The sequence below is a fragment of the Galendromus occidentalis genome, unplaced genomic scaffold (assembly GCF_000255335.2).
Source record: "Galendromus occidentalis unplaced genomic scaffold, Mocc_1.1 scf7180000077436, whole genome shotgun sequence".
NCBI classification, from domain to species: domain Eukaryota; kingdom Metazoa; phylum Arthropoda; class Arachnida; order Mesostigmata; family Phytoseiidae; genus Galendromus; species Galendromus occidentalis.
In genome coordinates, this window is record NW_003805424.1 from 490,099 (window position 1) to 512,898 (window position 22,800).

The 22,800-nt window shown below is 51.8% G+C and overlaps 1 protein-coding gene across 1 annotated transcript; it reads left to right on the forward strand.

The window, feature by feature from the left end:
• Positions 1-32: 32 nt before the first annotated feature.
• LOC100899971 (COMM domain-containing protein 2) lies at positions 33-1,475 on the forward strand. Its single transcript, XM_003742950.2, has 5 exons — positions 33-156; positions 290-510; positions 628-780; positions 950-1,123; positions 1,217-1,475. Exons 2-5 carry the CDS (start codon positions 349-351, stop codon positions 1,328-1,330), a joined length of 603 nt encoding a protein of 200 aa, XP_003742998.1. The 5' UTR covers positions 33-156; positions 290-348; the 3' UTR covers positions 1,331-1,475.
• Positions 1,476-22,800: the final 21,325 nt, after the last annotated feature.

Below are 22,800 nucleotides of genomic sequence, written 5' to 3' on the forward strand. Positions count from 1 at the left end.
GTCCGTGTTCGCCTGGTTCAGCTGACATCTCCGGTCTCGTAAGATTCCGATGCGCAGCGACGAGGGGATGTTCAATCAGTACAATCTCTCGTTTCGCACTTCCGATCCCATTCATTTAGAGCAGGCATCAACGAACATTGGGGGAGCGGACTTGCTGTGAGGACTTGTGCTTTTTTGGAGCGAGGATCGACATTTTGCTGAATTTCTTCGACAAAGCGCTCTCTCAGGATTTCCCAAATCGTGAATGTCCACGTATAACTTATATTCCTCGGGACACTCCTCTCTTCAGGGATCTCCGCTGGGAATGATAACTAGCGAGAGCTAAAGCTTGAATTCGTGCCCGCAAACATGCTGAGCTTGGATCGCGCCCACAAGTACCACTTGGAGCACCTCAACCAATTCAATGCAGAAGTCATAGCGGAATTCTGCAAACTCGCCGTGCAGAGTCTCCTCGCCGGGGACCTCTCCCAAAATGAGAAATTGTACGCCAAAGCCGCCTCGCGGTTGCAGGTTCGTGGAATTGATTGTTTGGCGGGCGGGGACCTCGGAAGAATGCTCGGGAGAGACCGGGAATCCAACTCTGTCCAAAAACGCTCCCGTGATGAAGTCTCGCGCAATCTCTTTCAGAGTGATACAGAGATCGTGAACCAGAGCATCGAAGCCCTCGTGGCTCTGTTCAAGCTAGCGGCTCGAAGGAATCTGTCCAAGCTTCAAGATTCTCTCGTTCTGACTCAACTGAGTCAGACGCACGTAGATATAATCGCAGAGAGCTACGTTGAGGTTCGTGACTTCTCAGAGTCGCCCGGAGTCGGACGGTGCTTCGACGATCGAGGCGCTCTCGTCTTCGATCGGCTCCTCAGATGTCTCTCAAGTTCGACATTCCCATTTATACCCTGTGTTCATCTGTCGGTGATTAGGCGAGAGCTACGACGATTTATTCTCGCTGCAGGTGCACCATGTAATAGAACGACATGTGAAAGAGATCTTGCCAACCCCACTATCGTATCGTAGCTTGGAATGGCGACTGGCTGCTGTGATAGCCACGAGGTCGCTCCGAGGTCTGATGGATCCGGTACTCACGCTACAATTCCAATTGATAGATTGCAATGGCTATCCGAGAAAGGTGATTGTATCGTACGATTCGAAGCTATGAGGATTCATTTTGGATTGGTTCTTTGCGAGGAGCGAATAAGTTACGTATTCTAAAACTCCATAGGTCATGTTGGAATGCAGCATAGACAACCTGCGTAAATTGCGGGATGTCGTCGAAGAAGCGCTTCTGATGGCGAAGTCGAGACGGGTCCGGAAAGTCACAAGAATGCTGACGTGATGGGGAAACTACACCTAATGATATGGATAATGTCGCACTGTTCCTTCAAGATTCGGATGGTTGAGACTATACGTGTAGATGGAATTTTCCAATTCTTGCATTGTTGATGATGATTTCTAGATATAAACTATATTTGTTGTTATTTGGCATCGCGAACGTCTTCCTCGGGCCAAGAGAATATCACGCAGGACCTTGACGCAGGATCACCTCGGAAAGAATCCCCTACTTTCGATCGGATCGCAAAACCCAAATTTATCCTCTCCAGAATCTCTTGGAGGGACCTTGCCTTGGCGGCCTCGAGTCCTGGATCGAGTCCGGTGTGGATACGCGGGGTGAGAGCGCTGCAGATCGTTCTGCCTCGGATAGCGGAATAGAAAGCGCTCCGAGAGGAAGCGGTCGAAAGGAAGGACGGGCAAACGAAGAATGACGAAATCATAGGAATAAGATAAAAACGGCATCTGGGACTCTGGATATGTGGAAGTTACAACGCGATGTACTTACAATGTCACACAACAAGAAAATCACAAGCCAATACCGGGGCGATACTTCTGGTCATTCCCCGGCTCAACTCCAGCCCCGAGTTCTCTTCCCGAGATCGAACCTGGCCCATGCACCGCGCTCCCCGCCATCTGGAGAGTGGAGAGCTATCGGAGATTCCGAGATTCAGGGCTACCTATGTCTTCTCGAGATGACAATCCATCGTGAAGTGAGCTGATGATAATCTTCCGAGGTATTATCTCTAATCCTCCGGACAGATCGAATCTTCCTGTGATCGTGCCGCCGGAAATTGAAAATCGTGGAGCGCCCCGGAGCTAGAGCCGACGGCTTCGATTCGTCGGAAAGAGCTCATATAAGTTCGAAAATCTTTCACAATCCTAATACCTTCAATGGCTAGCTTCGCACCTGACAACCGACTCGATAAAATATCCTCGTGGAACTCCCCCGAATCCAGATGGACCGCTGACGGTCTGAGAGAACTCAGTCAAGAACCACTGCGATAGGGAGTATCAATCTTGCTTGCGCTTGCATAGCCAGGGCTCATCAGATAGTGCTCTTGGACTGAGGGGGGTATCGAATGACCCGTTCCAATACTGGAGTATTTTGTCACGGAAATAGAGAAGCCAGGCTCCCGGTTGCAACCTCTAGACCCTAGAGGTTCAGGGACTTACAAGAGACTCTCGAACATGTCTAGGAAGGCCTCGGCTGACCTCATATTTATTCCTCCATGTACAGGAACTTCGGATGAATTACGCTTTCGGCCTCAGTGAAGGCGAGATATTCGTCGGCTTATCGAAGATCGTTTTATAAGTTGCGGCTTCTGCACCCGACTCCTCAGTTCCTCTGGCTAGAAATCGCTCCACTCGTTTCTCCTGAACTGATGGCCGGTCTTTCGCTCCATTGCGACCCAACAGTTCTTCGAAATTATAACCTGCCGGAAGACAGCTTCATTAATATTCTTCAGAGCGTATGCTGGGGAGTCGAAAGAGAGCATTCTACCCAATAACGGGAAACTCTGTGAAGGCCACAGTTTGATGCGAAGGAAAGTCTCGAAGAGATCAGAAATCGAGAACCCCTCCAGGGACGAAAGATCCGTTCTAACTGTACAGGGACGATTGCTGTGTTTGGGCGCCGAGGGACCCGAATAGTTTTTCTCCGTGGGAGTCTCACATGGAATCATTCTATTCCAGCGAGAATCCACCATGGGGCGACTTTAAGTCCTCTTCTGACCTTCCGCGATTCCTGCAATCGAGCACTGAATCCGACGCGAGGCGTGAAAGTGATCGCGGAACAGAGCTCTCAACTGTCATCAGCCGGCATGCGGAAACTTCGACTCACCTATGAAACCCACGACCAGGGCGACGGGGAAGGTTGCGTAGGGAGCATATCTCTTGAGCATGAACCAGAGCGGCGACATAGTTACAATCACAAGTTCCGCTGGGTGAGATGTCTGCGAAATGCGTAGTCGACTATTGAATCCGAAGGGCAAATGTGAGATATTCCGATCGTTTGATGTGATGAGCCTCGATTGAGTTGGTCGACAAAGGTGAAAGCCTACCTATATCATGGTATTTCACGGTTCCAGATGATGCTTTACCCAGGGGTCTGAGGAGCCCGAGGGTTCGCGCGATTTCGAACCTGATTACTTTCGCAGCTTGAGGAGCAACACGCGCGGATGCCCCTTTGTTTTGATGACGGACGCACGAGAGCCCGCGGAATTTCGAAATCTTTCCGGCTGCTTCTCTATGGAGCCGGCGTGATTGAATCGCGTGTGCTAATTGGAAACGGGACAGTGAAATCGGAGTCGCCTAAAGGAACTTCTAGGGTACATCGGGAGCGTTCTCTCTACTCGCTGGTCCTGTGGTCCCTGGGCTTGGTGGGGATCCTTGCCGCTCAGCGGAAACTTCCGGAGGCATGCGGCAGCTCTCTGCCGTCACTTTCGACCCAGCGCCTGCGAATCCGTATCGCGCTCGTGAATCTTTTTTTTTCCGATCGACGACGGGCGGTGAATATCCTCAGTGGCTTCCTCAAATAGGACGGTCAAGCTCCGCAATTTTCCTGAGAGCTCTCGCCGAACCGTGTGCTCTCCCTGCCTCCGGCTTCTACATTCTGTCTGCCGTTCCGGTATCGCCTCCGTGGACCCCTCAATCATTCCGACTGTATGCTAGCCTGTAAAATCAAGACATGGTCGATGCCTCCATCGGTTCCGACCGAGATTCCGCGGAACGCTTCCCCTCAATCGGTATCCCGCTAGTTCCAGTTTTCGAGCTCCTTGTAGCTCTTTCCGTCCACTCGTCGTCTTCCGATGAGTTTCTGCTCTTGTGTGCTGAGATCACCTTGATGAGAGCTGTGTGGGAGTCTCCACAGTTCCGCGGCGCGAAGGCTTCTCCGTGCTGGCACCATAGAGCCTCCTTCCTATTATTAATTCCGAATTCCCGAATGCAGATGTACCCGGCCCTAATGAGTGCGGGAGGATAGAGAACGAGAATAGGACTCCAGGATCGCTTCAACAACAGAGCTTTAGTTATACAATGGGAGTGGCCACTCTTCCCGAAAGGAGGGTCTCCCTCAAGCCTTGGGCTGATAAGCTGACTTTCACAATTAGCAATATTGAATCATTGCGCTTTAGGGAACTCTTCTCATCTCGTGCGAGCAGAGGAGCACGGTCATCGAATCCATGGAGAATCTTGCAGGCTTCTCGGCGCGGAGGAGCTTCTCTCGGCTACGACCTTGGCCATCATCTAACACCTCTTCAAGTGAAGCTAGCACCCTGTCAGGTTCGTGGATGCTCATCGACTCTTTGGGAGCTCCGAATCACTGCCGCCGGTCCCCTCAGCTTCGCCAGCTTGGTATGCGATAACGGAGCTTTACCATACTCGAGCTCTCTCATCAGATCACAAGAGGCAGAATCCGGCCGATTCTGGTTTCCCTGAAAGTGTCGCCAGTCCGGGTCAAAGGACTGGCCGGCATCCGCCGCCGAGCGTACAAGAATCATGGTCGACCAGAACTCTTTTGCTCGGAAAAATTATATTCTAGTTCCCCATGCTCAGTGAAGCACTCCTCTCACAACCCAGGCTGGGATGAACAAGCCGAGGTGCCTTAGTTCCCGGAAATCAGGCAGCATAACATCTTTGCGCTGGCTTTTCAGCCTTAGACGGGTCGGGATCGCTCAGGAAGTAATTATTTGCTGACCAGATATACGATCCCGTTCGTGAAGCAGGTCGGAATGGTCCTTATATCAGAGGCCATGGCCTGATCTGGGGCCATGTAAAACGGTCGTACCGAACAGGCTGAATTTTAAGGAGCAACCAAAATCCCAACTCTATAGCTGTCGGAGGGTCGAGAGTGTAGGCAGGGGATCGCACCTAATGTTCGCCAACTTAGTAGAGGAATTGCCGAGAGACGGGGCCTAGGAAGGGAAAAGGATTATCATATGATTGACGTAGGAGAGTCGCAAGATAATGCGGATCTCAACTTCTTGAAAACGACCGACGCTACAGTTCGCTCGTGAATGAATTTCCTGTGCTATCTTGAGAGACAAGAAGAGTTTCCTGGGTATACCATCCGAAGTGGCCCCTTATATATCTGCATCTTAGTTAGTTCCTCGGAGATGAGTTGTCCTTTCCCCCCCCTCGCTTCTATGGATTCTCTCCGGTCCTGTCGCGTCGTCGGAGGAGATCCTTTCGATCTCCTCCGGTGCTGTCCATTTACTGACATGACAGCGATTGGTCCTCGGGCTTATATCTATGGCCCTCCTGTGTAGGATCGGCAGCTATCGGCGTGATCTCTTGATCCTGCTTTCTGAGCGACGGAAAATGCCCCATTCGTCTGTATCTCAACTTTTTGAGCAGAAAAATCAGGACTGGCGATTCGATGGTCCAGATGTAGATTACGCGTAGATTCGCGAACGAATTTCCCGACCTTCTCATCCGTAAGGAAATGGGATTGGTACTTCACAAGCAAGTCCCACTTCTCAAATCTTGTCATCGGTATGTGGGGAAAACATCCGCATCGTTCTCAGAGCTTTATGGCTCTCACGGAGGAGCGTCGGATTATCTGACTGCTTCGAACCATTTTGACTTGAATTGAGATCTCCTCGTCGACTTTGATCACATGGGGAAAGGAGGGGTGCTCTCCCCGTATAAAAACGTGAATAGTTTCCGTTCCAATCCATAATTTTGCTCTAAGCTGCTGATGTCGAGGCGGTTGCACGACGAGTAGACGGTAGCTGAAGTTGGTGATCCCTCAAGTGACTCTGCTATATGCATAATATAACGGAAATTCTCCGCGTAATTCACTTAAATGGAGCTCACTTCCGGTGCCACTTCCGTTCCCGTGTCAGCCCGATGGTGTCGTAATTTGCATCAAAATCGGCTTCCGCCCAGTCATGTAGCCGTTTTCTATGGCAAGCAAGTCGATGAGCGTGCAAGCGAGCCAGCGAGCAGTCAGTCAGTCAGCGAGCTCTATAATGCCCCTCACCGCATACATCTCTCGGCCTCTGCTGCGGCCATAAGAGAGCGAGAGGGGTTGGAAGACCGAAGAAGGCTTTTACATCGTTGGTTGACCGCCCCGAACAGCTCACTTTTTTCTTGTCCGCGAGCAATTCTATTGCTTGACGGCAACTGATTCCCTAGAGCTCGCAGAGTCTCTTCTGAGCTCTCGGTCACATATTCACGCGATAGAATTCGAGATGGTGAGATTTCAAGATCAGTCCCGTTTTCGACACAGATCTCGGAGATTAAGTCCGGCTTCAGATCCATCCCTTCGAAACCTTCATCTGGAGAATAAGGCGCCGAATTCGGGATTTCCTAGCGATCTGAGGAATAGTTGTGTCGTGGACCCGCTCATTAGAGGAAAGAAGTCTCGCTTATCGATTGTGGCGCGTGGTCGATTGTGGTCGATGGTATCAGTGATTTATCATGACCAGGGATTAGGAAATCATTGCCGAAGTACGGGGAAAGTTCCACAGCCGATCCAATCACTGCGATTCGTATAGACGAAACCCTTCCACGGGAATCCCCAGAACCCATGATCCCAATTCTGGATCACGAGTCAATCATCCGAAGTCGCGTCTCGAAGGGCCGAGTCATAGTCACCTCGGCTTCCGCTTAATCAGATGATCGTTTGCTTCAGCGCCGCGCTTTTCGTCGTTGTCCGAGTCACTCGCTGCCCGAGTTCTGCGACATCGAGTCAAGTTATGATAATATTCTTCCGTTCGATCGTGGTTGTGAGCCCTTCGTACGACAGGCCAAGACGCGACCGGCTGCATGATAAGGTTGGCATCTTCGAACAATATTTCTTGTCGCAAGGAATGCCAGGATCCGCAAGACGAATGAGGTCTGTCGCTGACAGGGTAGTTTATGTCGGTATGTTAATAAATTACGCTTCCTCTTGGCTGAAAATTTTAGAAAATCGAAGTATTACGTTGTCTTTCTCATACAGGCTCGAAGCCCGGAACGGGGAGAGGAAGAGTCCGTTCTCGCGAGCAGAATCGAACACACGTTCTTATAGACAGGGCAAGTCTCGATACCGATACTTTCAGAGTCTCATCTGACGAACCAGAGTGAATATCGCATCGCTGAGAGTTGCGGAAAGTTTTCGGTCGTCCGAGATTCAGCATAGCCCAGGCATGAATCGGCCAATCCTCGAGACCAAGACGACGCAACGGGAGCTTCGCTCACAGAAAGAAACCTGCGAACTCACTGTTTGGTGGAAATATCGATGGGAGAGAGGAAGTGGCGAACATAAATCGTGTCATCCTTGGAAGACAGCTCCTGCTTTCTCTCAAGTCGGTCTTGGGCCGTTGCTTCCTCGCTGCCGAAAGCTCCGGCCGAAGGATGAGCATGGGGGTGCGTTGGACAAGCTCAGCGACCATTGAATTTTCCCCGCTCCAAGACATTCTCTGCATCGTCGTTCCTTCAGTGTCTCCATCTACTGTCTCGCTATCCTTTCTTCCCATTCTTGCGTCCGAGGAGCTCGTGTGGGATTTCCACGAAATAAATCGCGTGTCTGAAGAAATTTCCTCGCTGCAAAAAATATCTCCTCCGTCTTCTCTATAGCGGCCGAAAGAGGCGCGGCTGTGGTGTCTATTTCTCACTCAATCTTGGTGGCATACTGAAAAACTTTCACCTGGAAGCAAAGCGCTGCGATGCAACCGGAGCTTCTCGAACTCAAAGCTGTCGGAGAACCGTCACTTATCTTACGGCGATTTATCTCGGGTGGAAGAGGGAGAAACGTTTCGCCGGTTTCGAGACGTGGTCACCGGTCACCCTTCTTGCGGAGAACAATCCGCTGCCGAATTCCAGGAAATGAAACAATATTTCGACGTGGACTGAACGGATCGATTCCCACCCATTCGTCGCATCATCGGCATGCTCACAGAGCTCGTACCGACGCATCTCGATCGCGAAAATTGACAACAAGCCCCCACTCCCGAACTTTCCCCTGTCTCCTGCGTTCCCTCATTCAGATATGTGGCGTGAAGGACTCTTCGCTGATCGCAAATCATTGCTACCAAGGAGTTGTCGAGCTCCTCAGCCCCTCGAGATGACCTTCATGGAGTGAGTCCAGAAGAATGACTCCAACGGATTAAGTTTGAAGTAGTGAATTGGACGACGTGAGTTCGGAAGGAACTCGGTCATGATTCCTCGAGATCGCGGGCTACACGCCCGGATGTCCGCACTGGGAAACGAGGGCCCTTGAGCGGCGTCGTTCAGCTAATAATTGTGAATCAAATGTACATTCCGCACACGAGAGGTCAGACTCACCATGCACTCGATCGTTTCGTCCGAGAAGTCGAGATGGATGGCGAGCGAAGTCGCTTGTCCTCCCTGAACTTTGGCTCCGATCAGGTGAAAATATATCCGGACAGAAATTCTGGAGTGTTCCCGAGAATTCCTAGGGTAGGAATTCGAGCTCTTCCGCTCAATAAGCCTCCTCTGAGAAAAGTGGTGAAAGCGAAAGGGGCTCGAGCAGCGCTTGACAATAAAATCAAGAATTGAAGCGAATGATTCTTCCGGAGGAATGGATGTCGTCTCGCAGCCTGTTTCGCAGAGTCCCTATCTGATTTTCGTTCAGCTCCCTGACTTCCCCAGACGCTGCCGAGCTTGCCAGTATGGGACGAGCGACGAATGGGTGAGCGAGCGAGTCGAAAAGAGGGAAAACCTAAGGACGAGCAGCTGCGGGTGCTGCTTGAATCGACAGAATGTTTTATTGAAAGAGGGAAACGACGCTCGGGTAAGAAGTCTTCGAACCCTCCCCCAAGCAACCTACGAACGGGCGACCGACCGACCAACCCGCGAGCAGAGAAAAATTCGACGGAAGAATTCATTGCTTGCGGACGCTCTCTCCGATGGGATCCCGAGACTGTAGTGTTCGATGTCGACTTCCACGGAGAGAAGTGGGCTTCAGCGTAGCCTGTCGTCAGAGAGAATCAGATCTCTCCCGACGATTTCTCTCCGCCGTAGGGGGACTACGAGGAACGTCAGGGAAACTGAATTCCTTCGGTTCGGATAAATAAAAATAAATAGAAGTATCGCCATCTATACGAGCCGGATCTGATTCATTCCAAGCTTCCCAGTGAACCGTAGAGTTGACTGGATGAGCTCGAATCGCGATATGAGCGCAGCCCCCTTGCGAAGTCCCTTGTCTACCGTCGCTCGCTTAATCGTTGCATTGGTCGACCGAACTGACGCGTGGGCACGAACTTGACGAGGGGGAAATTCGGTGAGCTCAGCAACATTCTCGTCGCGGTGAGAATGCTTGTGTTACCCGATGTTTGCTCTCCTTTCATCGGAGCGTTGGCCCCCCGAGCTAAGCTATTAGTTCCGAGACCGGGCATCGAGACCATCGATAGACTCTGTATTGCCCATTGATTTTATTCTCCGCTATGTTGCACAATTTTCCACCGACCGTGGAAAACCGTGAGTAGCTGGCGGACTCGTAGTCTGGATGAGCACAATCGGCTTTTCCCCTAGGTATCATCGTCTCCGACGTCATCACCGTAGGAAACATCTGGTGACCTCCGCAATGAAGAAGTGAGACCGGCTCAAGTGACGGCGCGAAGGAAGAAGCGGCCGCGTATCGAAATCGAAAGCCAATACGCCTGCTTGAATGGTGTCGTCACCAAGGGCAAGTGGATAGGGGAGCGAGCGGCAGGGCGATTGAGCAAGACCGAGTCTACACAGATCACGGAAGCGAGGAAGCGGAGGTCTAAATCAAAATTAAGCGAGGTCTGGCCGAAATCGGCGAAGAAGCCTCGAAGAGAGAGCCCGGACGCTGTCCACATCGAAATCGATGGCTTGGCCAACCCAACGCTCATCTCTGCTGCGACGGTCAACTACCAAAGTGAGGCGTTACGCTACACGCCGACTCCGGAGTAGCACTCTCGTTCAGAGGAAGACTGCAGTGGTCGGCGCATCTATGTTGCGCCGCCGTACCGGCAGCCTCCGTTCGACTTTCCTTCGGAGCGAGTCCATCGCGATTGGGTTGAGGCAACACGTGAACTACGACCCGAGCCCAATCGGAGGAGCTGTCGCTCATCCTGCCGGTCCCCAACCGGCAATCTCGGCCAGCTGAGGGCCACCCCGCTGCCGGATGAGCGGAGAAGATGATACCTCATTGTTCTAAGCTATCCTTGACGGTGGAAATTGAAGTGAGACACCGAGCAGGGAGGACGTTCGAGACATCGGTGAGAGTAGACAACAGCGACAACAACAACGACGACGACTTCTCCTTCCTGTCTCTCGTGTCTGTTCGGCAGCTCCTATTTTTGATCACTAGGGCCACCGTCGTCGGAGCGGAAGAACTGTCAAGGAGAGGCGGGTGGCCGATCCGGCGGACCGAAGAATGAGCGGTGGGATAGATGGGGGAGGGGGGGGGCGACCGACCGGCCGACGGGACGGATGGACCGACTGAGAATCTGCAGGAAGTTCGATCGATGCTCCGTCGTTGGTTCCGTGCTTCCTTCAGATTGTCGACGAGGCGAACGAACAAGGGGAGGGGTTCCTACGAAGAAAGGATGTTGACTTCTCATTAAAGACATCCATCGCAACGGAGCGACGACGGGAGGAAGCAGAAACCGAGAGCGGAGAAAGATGCTAGAGGAGAAAGTATCGGGAAAAAGGACAGACCCGTCGAAGTCTCTTTCTGATAGAAATGGCAGCTTCTCGAATCATTCAGCCTTTCAAGCACTTTTCCATGCTCGCTCCCCCAGCTCTCACGGCCCTTCTCGCCCTGCCGCGACCTCTCTGCTGTTGGGTACAGTCTAAGATGCTTCTGTCTTGGCGGCACGCTTTGTTGCATCTTTTCGGACTCGGCTTATCTCCCCCCCCCTCTTTCTGTCTGACCCTGTTGTCGTTCTTTCGAAGCATGCCTTTTTCGAGTCGACCGAAGCCAAGTGTCGCTCTCCACGCACTTGTTGCGAGTCGAAGTGAGTACTCCGGACGACGGAGTCCTTTCAAATGGAGTTGGGATGCCTTGGGATCCTTGGGAGTTCGGAGCGCAACCCAGAGACAGGTTGTTCGTGCAGAGTTCATTCCACTCGAAAATGGCGGAGCTCCTCCCTGTCGTGGAGCATGTGCTTTTCCTCTTCAGTAAAGCTTCACCGAAGGACTACATGAGGGAGGGAAGGAGGGAAGAGGATATGGATGAAAGGAGCATAGATTGAGCAGCTATTGGTCGGGATATGTACACACCTATATATTCGAGTCTGATGAAATGATGACACTGATTCTCGAGTCCATGCAGACGATTTTCGATATCCGGAATTCCATGGTTCGAACGAGTTCTGATCAGAACCTACGGATGTCGGCGAGGCGCCCAAGAACATACATTCCATGCAACCAGCAGTTGTGGCCGCAAACGTAGCAGCGACGACCATCGACAGCTTGGCTTTTTACTGTATCTGATGTGTGTGAGCATGGTGAGCTTGATTCCTTCGGTCGAGAAGTCGCTTGGCTGACGTCGTGGCGACAGCTGGCTCGGTCCTCGAGAGTATTTGCATCACTGTGTTGTGTGTGTATGTGGAGTCGCTTCATCACGGGAAAAAAGCGCAGAGGCACCGCAGAGCCCAAGCATTGAACGAGTAGAAAAGAACAACGCCACAGCCCTTGCCGGCGGGAGTGCCGAAAGTATGTATGTATATCTTCGGAGGAAGCTAGGAATCGTGGTTTTACCGAAGCACGCTGCATTTCTCGATGCGGGATCGATTCTCTCGTGCTCTCGACGGTGAAAATCAGTGCTCCGACGGGTAATATATTCGGTAAGCAGTTCGGATAAGCCTCATTAGTCCACAGGGAAGAATGCGGTGTTCCCGGTCTCGATCGCCCGGAAGCTTTGTAAAGGTAGATCGAAAACGTTCGCTACTTCAGACAGTCCCATCGACGTGTTGGTTGTTCCGTTTCGCGTATGCTAAATAGGTCAGCGTACGGGAAATGAGTTCGGCATCGCATTGAATTGATTCTGTCGTTTGAATCGTTGTTGTCGTTTTCGTCGACGTCCCCTCTTCCGAACTCTGCCTCTCAGTTACCCGGACGGCCGTCCTGGCCACCGTTTCGGCTAACGTCGTTGAGAGCGGAAGAAGACGACGACACGAGAGAAGCCGAGAATCGAGTCCCTCCCTATGTTAGTTGAGAGAACGAGAGTCACATTTGAGTTCGCTCAAATTAACTCAAGCATCTAATTGGCTACGTAATTAAGAAAGGAAGAGAAATAACGAGGGGAGCCAGTCAGCCGGCTAGTTTGCCAGTCAGCTGACCAGCTTCCCCGCCTACAAGCTAGCTCGCACAGGCTCTGCTGCCCCGTCCTAAATGCCATTCCCACATCTCGGAGGAAAGGAAAAGTTCTCTCTATAATTCGAGTCGTTGAGATGCGCCGCCAAACCGAGAAACGGTCCTATCGCAGCTCAGCTCAAAGCGGGAAAAAGTGTCAACACTGCCTCACGACGAAAGTTCGTTCCGCAGGACAACTCTGTGTTGCGACAGACTTCACTGGCGGCAGGTCTCCACCTCATTCCTTGTCGCACGCTTTACGCCACAGTTTTTCGACCGCTACTCGTCTACCTTTTGGCCGACGTCGGCGTCGATCGCAGGTCCGAAGCTGTGAGCAGCGGAGCAAACAATAAAATTGCCTCCATCAATTCGAGCGAGTCAATGACGAGACTGGTTTGTGCTCATGAGTGTTGCGAAGAAGCAGGTCGAATAATGTTCGGGGTCATTAGACCCGGGGGGGCTGTCTTGTCTCATCAGTGGCAACGACGTTCAGTAGGCGAGCATCCGAATGAGTTGTCATCAGGATATGTGATGTCGATTTTGTCCCGAATCGATGTGAGCGCTAGATACACTTACGCCTTGTGCTGACGGCACAACGCGGGGTTGGCACTCATCCACGTCTCATGTACTTGCACCAATTTCGTCCTGCTTCCATACGTGAAGATGTTCTCCTTAGTCATGCACAGATCAGGAGATTCTAGGAAATGACCTCAAAGCAAATTTTTTCTTCGGAATAGATAATAATCAAGCAAGTATCGTATGCTCCGACAGATAGTTCCATTTCCAGTAATCCCCTCAATCCAATGATAGAATAGGAGAATGATAGAACCGAAGGAATTAGTATATTGTGATACTTTATCATAATATTTTCGTGCCGTCGCCTTTTGTCACGTTCGCGCTGGCATTGATCTTTCCCATCCGGACGGCCTTCTCGTGTGCGACAAGCATCAGTCGTATCTTGGATGCCTTCTGCTGGATTCCGACCTCTGAAAGTTAACCGCAGGAGATTCCTTCTGGAAGACCATCGCGCGGGAGCTTCATGTAGCATTTCCACGACGGAGCTCCATTTTTCAGAATAGGCAGAGAGAATTTGCTTTCTGATACCTTCTATTACGAGACTGTCCTCGTACCTGCCGTATGGGGTCTTCGCGGCGACGTTGCACAAAGCACTTATGGAGAGCGCTTGTCAGAAGCACGCTGCAAGTTAACTTCGGCTGAAAGTTAGCCTCCCCAACCTTGGCGAGCGGATCCGTACCAATGATGGAAAGAACTATAAAAAGGAAAATTCATTCCCAGAAGCTTGTGGGGGAAAGTTCGAATCTTGCGAGCGCCAGGAGACGCAGATTTCCCTGAGATGAGCGATGTCGAGTGGGCTTCCGGAGAACGTAAAAATTCAGTCGACGTCGAATTTGGTTGAGAAACCACGATGAGTCTGGGACAGAGTCGGCAGTAAACTCCGCTGAACACCTCATAGCGCAATATCACCGGTGCTTGTCAAGCATTATTCGTGTGAATTTCCTTCCGAAAGTTGGTCGAGGCTCACAGCTAATCGAGCAGTTCGCAAGAAGAATTCCTTGAAACTCAGTGGAGGATACTAATTTCGAAAATTAGTTCATGGCCCCAGGTGTTTTCTCGGGCCGGCTCGCCCCCCTCCATTCATACCGGCTTTAAAAACTCATGGACATTCGTTTTTATGACGAGGCACACGGCCGAGATTCCCGACCTGTCGTCAAACTTCTGCTCGAGGTCTCCGATCAACCTTATCAGTGTCGGAGAGTGAGCAGAGGGATGTCTTCTTGCGTAGGAACGCTGGAGAATGTCGAGTACAGAATCCGATCCTTCTCGATCGATGAGCAGCCTCCGGAGAGCGCCTTCTGCGAATTCGCGTGCTGTTCTCCCATCAGCAACTCGCTGAGTCCGGTTCAAGGTGGCGTGAATAGCTATCCCTCCGGTTGGGGGTCGACTATCGGATTCGTTTGTTCGCCGGAGCCCTTCCGAAGAGCTCAGACATCGATTCGACAATTAACAGGGAACGCGTCGATTTGCCTCCGCTTTGGATCATTGTTCTTGAGAGCCCGCTCCCGGTGGAATAGGTAGAAGATGGAAAGAGGTCGCCGGCCTCCCGTGACAGCTCTGAGGTTTTAAGTGAATGCTTGCGACTAGGTGAGCCCGATGAGTAGCGAGTCTGCGCCGCGCAATGAAGTGGCCGCGCTTAATTGTTCTATCGAATCCATTCACGGCGATCTTAGGGAAAGAGTTCCGTTTCTATCGTCGCCATGAGATTCGCCAATTCTTCTTGAGATTCGTCGAGAGGTCTCGGACTGTAGGAGAACCAGAAGGATCAATCGTCGCCCTAGAGCTCAGCTGGAAAACAAGTAAGAGCTCCCAGTGTATATTCTCCACATGTATCAAACCGGCAGCTCCATTAGCCGCGCGGAGAACCTGAGCCGGTCATTTTTGTTTCCTGTTCTCTCATTTTCTCGGCAGCGGGTTAGCTCGTGAGCGATGCAAGGAACGGATATTGGGCTCCATCACGACTCATGACTCACACGCCGGGAGGGCTGGGATTTTATGATATCCGACTATAAGTCAACTCCAATCGCTCGAGATCTTGATTGATCCTCCCATGTATGTGAAACCTCCCGGAAGCCCCGAATTCGAGTGCCATTGTGTTTCTATCTCCCTTGTGGAAATGGTAATGAGAATTATTCCTTCGGGCTGAACTGCGTGGGAGCGAGTAGAGGGGCAGATCCTCTCGGAGTCAGAGTTAGGAATCGAACGTAGACAGATCGCAGATTTAGCTATTGATTGGGGCCGGTAGAGATGAAGTCATGAGCCATTCCATTTTCCTTATGGGATCGGACCCACTCGCAGACTCGATTGATTGGACGATCGGGCTCGATTGGCGCTTGTAGTGTAGGCGGTGCTCAGGAAGGAGACAATAGCCGGCTTAGGTATAGTTCGGAGTTCAAACTAAGGCGGACGGGCGGGGTTTCGATACCGTCAGGTAAAATATTCCCCGAGAGAAGGCAGGTCTCTGAGCCGCGCCGAGGTAACGGCCGTCTTATGAGGGAGAATGGCTCCGGAAAGATTTTCCTTGTAAATGCTCGGAAGCCCATCTGTTCCTCGAATATGCTAGATCTCCAGAGAGATCTAGAGGGAGAATCTTGGAGGGTTCGTTGAGCGTTTCCGCCCCCTCCCCCCCCGTGGCTCTCGGTTGTGGGGGATTCCCGATAGGATGCCTCAGCAAGCAGAATGAGTCGCTTTCTGGGTCTTAGCGTTCCGACATCGAGGCATTCGGAAACTGAAAAACATCGCGCAAAGAAAGCGCGACCATCATGCGTCGAACGTCAGTGGGAACGAAAGTCCGTAGAATAGTAGTCGCCCCTCGCGAGCCCAAACCTGGTCTGTCGTGTCAGTAGTGTCCGCCAGGGCACGTCATTCTCCCAATCGAGTTCGCTTCACAGAGACAGGAATGCTAATGCGAACCGAGAAAGAGTTTAATGAAAACTTTGAGCCTCACCGAACCCAACTAACCCGACTCGTCCATTGTGCCATTCCAGAACAACTCGGCTGCGCGGTGCGGCTGCATCAAAATTAGCTATTCAGCTCCATCCGCTCGCTATCCATCCGTATCGGAACGATCGAAGGATTTCTTCGATCTATGAACTGCTGCGGGAATCTATTCCGATGGAGACGACGTCTGTTTTCCGCAGGACCACCCGAGAAGCTTGTGGGGAAGCCTCACCACTCCATTCGAAATGAACGGCAGCGAAATAAGGAGCTGAAACTCGAGAGTCTCCGACCACTGGCCGGTGTATTTGAGCATCCGGAGGTCTTGATCCGACGTCCTACAAATTAAGCGAATAAATGGTTTGGATTCGGAGGGGTGCGATGGCACAGAAGAAAACGAGAATAATCCTGTTTCCCGCTCCGGGAGAAGCGTATTGAGGGAGAAAAATAGCGGCTATTCGGCAGCGAGATGAACGCACAGGCTCACTGCGGGGCGGAGGTCACTTCCAGAAAGCCGATCGACTGACGAAGCGTGGAGTATTTCGCGAAGCTCTCATGTTTGCTACTTTAGTAGCTCAAGCCCATACTGCGATAAGCTTCGCGAGCGGGTGTTGGGAACCTCTGCCCGAGCTTGCAGCCTCGGCAAAACCCCTGATCCCTAAGGATCCTTCTATATACGAGTCTGGGGGACAGGAAACTTGAGTAGTCTCTCGTATGGAAGGATGGGGCCAGCCATTACCACAACCACCTCGAAAAAACTCTCACTCCGACGAGAATGACCACCGTGATGGTGAGAGCTCACGACAGCCGGGGTACGCGTCCACGGAAGCCCAGTGTGTATTCATTTGAGCGAGATAGAATTTCCGCAATGCCCAGGATCCCGCTGCTGGCAGATTCAAAAATTGTAGGTTTTAATCACACCATTGGGCCCCAAATCAGCCAATCGTCACTGAGGTTGCTTGCCCGCATCAATAATTGTCTGGGGACACGAGGTACAATAAAAGTTTCTCCATTCAGTACACACTGTCTCAGACCGACCATAAGGAATAGGTAGGTAATTATCTCGAACGCCGGAAAAGCTGTCGCATCGCGGCTTTCGCACCGCTCGATGCTCTCATCATCTGCGGTAACGGGGCAAACTCTCCCAGGTGAGGCTCGGGGATGCCCGTCGAAAACCTCGATGATGAAGAGTCTTGGAATCCGTCGATTCTCCGAGGAACGCTCTCCTGCCGGCTATCGTCGAAAAATAACAGGCTCACTGTGAGTTTCTTTCGCAAGGATATCGCCCATCATACGATAGCAAAGCCATGCCAGTGACCTCGCAATATGCCCTGTCAAGCAGAGGTCACTCCAATGCACGACATGGAATGACAAGATGCAGAGCCCCGCTGCAACGCCTCGGCCGCATTTCGGGCCCATCTGGAGAGCGTCTCGTTTCTTTCGGAAGTATGGGAAATCATCAAGACCATGATCACATCGCATCAAGTTACTAGAGCTGCAGATCTCCACGGAGGTGTGTTGCTCAACAGGTCACGACGACGTCCATGGAAGATAGGCTAGAGCATCCGGGATCGCTCTCCGATCAGCTGTGAAAGTTTTATCGACGGAGGTGGGCCGGACGCCCGATCCAGGGAAACGACGACCCCCGGATAGACAGATTAGCGGACTCATGCGGGAATCAATGAGTAGGATGAAGCCCATCGGGGATCTTGTCGAGGGCGCAGCGCGGTCGCCTTCTCTCATAGCCTCACTGTTAGGAATGAACAGACACGCTTCCGAGTCGCACTCGATTTGGTCGAGAGAATTCCTAGCTGACGCTTTCCCGCAGAGCACTTGACGGGGGAACGAAACACTGATGAGACACCGCTCTTCCTCGCAGCAATGAATGCCTTTGATAATCTCCTCACAGCACAGTTCCCTACTGGAAACCCTTCCTACACCGCGGAAAGCGCGAGAGCAGAGCTCATTAGAGTTCGGGGCCAGGAATCCAAACTGTCGCAGGATGCCCCCATCTGGTGCATGGAGACCTTCTGCCCTTCAGAGTTGTGGTCCCGATCCCGACGATCCACCGGAACTTCCCTCGGTTGAGCTATCGGATTTCTTGCCGATGCGGGGACTAAACCAGTTTTTCCGCAGCTCGTTCCGCATTCGCTCGATCAACGCATGTTCGGCGATAATCGGAGGTACCCTACGATCAAAAGTGCTGCTGTCACTGGTCGCACGGAAATTGGGGACCTCACCGTTGTCGGTGCACTTTGTACAACAGATCGCTGCGCCAGCGTAGCTCCGCATTCCAGCCGGCTCATTATCGTTAGAAGGTTTACTCTAATATTAACTATTCAATTAGGCTTCAGTCTGCAGCCGATGCGACCGCTTTCGGGCTACCGGTCACCCATCCGACGGTTCGAGACACATAGATCGAGAGTCGAGGACCTGGTGGACTCCGAACATCATGCTTCCGGTCTCCGGGAGATGATTCCTCTCGCATGGCTTCAGACGTACTCAGACGTACTGGAATCGATATCGAAGGGCGAATTCCTGTCGTTCGAAGTACGTACGTCGATCGACATGAACGATGTCTCGCTAGTAAGAAAGTTTTGCGAGGTCTCCGCCGAGTAAGGCGATGTCGGAATCTCGGATTGAGGTTGTCCTCTTCGTGGGGTTGAGAGCGTTTTTGTAAAAACACTATCTTCGTAGGATTTCGGCGGTAGCGGCGGTGGTGGCAGTGGTAGTGCTTGCTGGCATTAATGTTCGAGGAAGTCCTTTTCTCTGTTGGTTCGTCGCTTGCTTGCTTGCTTTGTGGACGTTGGTCGTTTGTTCGCCGTTTGACTCAGTCAGTCGCTTTCTTCGTTCCCCAGTTCCTGCGTCTGAACGCCTTCCTTGTTCCCTGCTGAAAACTCCCCTCCGAAACCCGTTTGAGTCACTCATTCTACCGATATCGTCCGACAAGCACTCCGCAGATTAAACAACTCAGCAGGACCGTCGTGCGTCCAGCGCTTTGGTCCGCCTGGTCGATCCAGCGACGAATTCCCTCTGGTCAGTACGCCGCCGCACCGTTCGAATGATTAGAAATAGTCTCACACATAAACGATCCTCTGCTTGCTTTAGAAGGAGGAACAGCATTAGAGTTCTGCTGAAACGAGCAAGGGAACGCATTGGGTGCGATCAACGTTGTCCGCTGTATTTAGCCCGAGGAGCGTTCCGCACATCGGGAGTTCCGATCTGCTCTCCGGAACGACTTCCACAATTGAATCGAAAACACGAAAATTTTCTTGGTGGGAAATTCCATTTCGGTTCTGAGTTTTTGAAAAGCCTAATGGGTTTGTGAAAAAAAACGAGAGTGAGATTCAGCGTTGACTCGGACGCAAGAAGCGACGGCGATCCCTAAGTGTGTATAGTCGAGAAAGAAAAGAGCTCCGATCAGAAGACTGAAGTTCGTCAGAGACTCAAACGATTGCCACAGCACTCTCTGTCATAGAAGCAGTCAAGGTCATCGGATCCTTATTAAATATGAAGACTTTCGGAAACTTGTCTGCACGGTGGAGCAGCCATCCAGCCAGCTGGACAGGCTGTCGGGCTCAATAGAGCTGGGATGTTCGCACATTACACATGAAAGAAGAACAGCGCGAGAACAAAGTGAAAGAGCGAACTCGAGTCTGAGCCCTCTGTTGTGAGGAGCGGGAAAACGACGAGATTAAAACAGCGGAAGCGCGAGGGTAGAACGAAAGAAGAATTAGTCTCTGCACTCCGTGAACGGGTGAGTAAGCGAACGAGTAGTACGGCGGCTGGTGAGCTTTCGCTACGAAGCGGACTCGAGGAGGCAAGAAGCTCCGCTGGCAGCAAGTGGCGACCGTCAGCTGTGGCTCTCTTCGAGAAGGAAGCGCGAAAGAACAAACTGGCGGCGGCGGCGACGACGGCGACGACGTTCTCCCGCAGCCTCGTCCCGAGCTCTTCCAGTGTCTCTCCTTATCTCTCAAGAACGTCGACGGCGAGCGTAAGAAATAAGGGAAGGAAGACTAACTAGCGATGGAAAAGAGAATGGGAGAAACCAAAATAAGGGAGGCAGCGATCTTCTTCCCCTCGCTGGTGGACCCCGCGATCCTGTCAGCCAGAGCGGCACTGGTGGTGCCATTGTTGCCGCCGCCAGCCACCGCTGCTTCAGCTGCAAGTCAAGGCAGCGAGAGGGGCGAGAAAACGAGTGGAAGCTTCTCAAGCGAAAAATGCCACCAAAAGTTCACGCACGCAGACTTTTCGCTGAGCGAGCCCCGCCAGAGGAGCAGCTGCGGCAGGATGGAGGCTAGACACCGGTAGGGTACATCGGGGTGGATAGAGGAGGATGACGGGCAGAAGAGGATGGGTGGATGGGAAGATCGATGTCTCGAAAGGAAAAACACTCCGTCCGGGATGCTTCACGATTAACCAATCGACGAATTCCGTTCTGGTCGGAGTTTCTCAAGATTCTAGCTCCTCCCTCGACGGACTAAGCGAGTCCTGAGCCGTCGCGTCGCCGGACGACTGCAGGGGGAGAAAGCGAAGTGAAAGACTATTCAGATCGCTCGTGTATTATCTTTGTGCCCCCCGCCAAAACGGCCGCACTGACGACAGTCTCCGTCGTCCTCATCCGCTCATTCTTGTAATCCCCCCTTTTGGTCCTGCATCCGCTTTTCCTCCCTGTAGCCGCTCTGAACCCTTCTTCTATTCTGCCTGGCTATATGCCGGCTCCTCGCCTGCGATGTATGTATGTCCCACCTGTGTCCCGGCCCGGATCCGCTTCCAGAGAGAGAGAGAGACTTTGAACGACCCACCATCACCTAATACTTTGAACGACTGCTTTCCTCTCTCTACTCCCTCGATCTCACTTGAGGTTGACGCTGAACTTTTCGGATGTTGGGCCAGCTCAATCGATTCCACTCCTCGATTCGGAGGAGAATAGAACTAGAATTACGCTCGATATCTGCCGTCTGTCATGCAGCTTGAACGCGGGTATTTCAACGGCTCATCCGGCGTCGCGCGGTCATATTGCGTACCGGGTCCAGGAGAAACACACGGGCTGTCCCGCCCTTGATGAAATTTTCAATAGGCGGCACATTATGGAGGTTTCCTGTAAGTCCTTTCGCTAAGTAACTAAGACTGAATTATGGAACAGGAGAGCCGCGAGAACGAACCCGGGCAGCGGCACCGTACACGATACCTGGCAGAGGAGGAATCAGGGAAGGCCTCGGAACTAAGTCCTGAGAGAGGGAATTCAGAAGAACGGACAATCGAGGCAATTGTCTTAAACAAGCACTGCTCAATGCACTGGAAAATACTCTGGGGTCTACTTAAATCGGAGCTCTCCTTCACTAATTCACGAGTTCGAGCTTTCTGCAATGATCTGAATCCGATCCGACGGTTCCTAGCAGCAGCATGGCTCTCTGTTGGGAAATTCTGCCTCGGCTTGATTCATTCGGTAATTTCTTGTAGAATGAGAATGTTAATGCCTCAGAGACCTGAGACTGCTGGCGGCGGGGAATTACGTGACTATGGCACGGCACTGTCCCTTCGCTCGGGATGCTCCTCTCTGGACGAACGAATGAATGAGATCCGAAGAAGTCCACGTGGAAAAGTCGCGAGTATAATCCTAAAGGAGAGCATCTCAGACTCATCCAAGTTGCCTTTACGAGCTCGGGGGAACTCAAGCCGTCACTCTGCGTGCTCGGCTCACCTTACCACCACGCCCAGGGTGGGCTTTCGCTCAGAACCGTCTAAAAAGCCTAATGGACTTTCAACATAATGACCTGCTACACGAATTATGAAATCCTTCTCTAGAACCTCGCTTCGGGGATCCTATTAAGACGACCAGCTCAAGGCGATCGATCCGAGAGTCAATTAGAGTCGAGTCATCGTGAAAGCGAAAGGGCTGGCACCTATGGCACAGTGTGCCGTGATCGGAGGGGAATCTATGACGGGGGCCGATGCCCTCACGGCCAGGAGAGGATACTGTATGAATTGTACATATGTACCATTGGCACTCTCGGAAAACTCTTTTTCATCTGCGCAAGGGGGTCTAGGCCTTCCAGTCGCTTCAGGCGATTCCAACTCCATCATGCTTTTGAGGAAGTAATAGTGGCATTATTGAGCGCTAGGAACCATCGCGGTCATTTTTCCGTATGGATACTTTGAGGGAAAGCGAAGGAAGCATCTTCGCTGGGATCTGTGGGAAATACTGGCGGGCGTCCAGAGGGCGCAGGGGGTGCTCGTTTCGATTGGAAAGCTCCCGTCGACGCGGAAGATGGTGAGCTCATACTTGCGTTTTCTCGAGAAAGTACGGTGAAACATCATTACGATGAAAACCGCTGAGACTACTCGCCACTGAAGTGAAAGTGTCATTAAGGAAACTTAGATGAGGATAAATAAATACCAATACCGTCACAGCGAATTGCCAGTACGACGAACATTTCTTCTTCCATACCTTGGCTGACTTGCCATCGGAAAAATGTTGAAAATATTTCCTCATGGCAAATTTTCATTACAACGAACAGATTTTGCGGGTGCCGCGGGGTTCTCTGTGAGGTATTTTACCGCACGTGGAAATCAAGAAAACGGCATCCATGAGCGAGAGTGGGTATCTACCTACATACATGTTTGGCGGCAGAGAGTGATGCATTCCCTATCCCGGACTTGACCTATCCAAGCGCTAGAGCATGCACC

Coding starts and splice junctions, on each gene's coding strand:
- LOC100899971 (XM_003742950.2), top strand. CDS start 349: ATGCTGAGCTTGGATCGCGCCCACAAGTACCACTTGGAGCACCTCAAC. Junction 511..627: donor AAGCCGCCTCGCGGTTGCAG/GTTCGTGGAATT, acceptor AATCTCTTTCAG/AGTGATACAGAGATCGTGAA. Junction 1,124..1,216: donor GCAATGGCTATCCGAGAAAG/GTGATTGTATCG, acceptor AAAACTCCATAG/GTCATGTTGGAATGCAGCAT.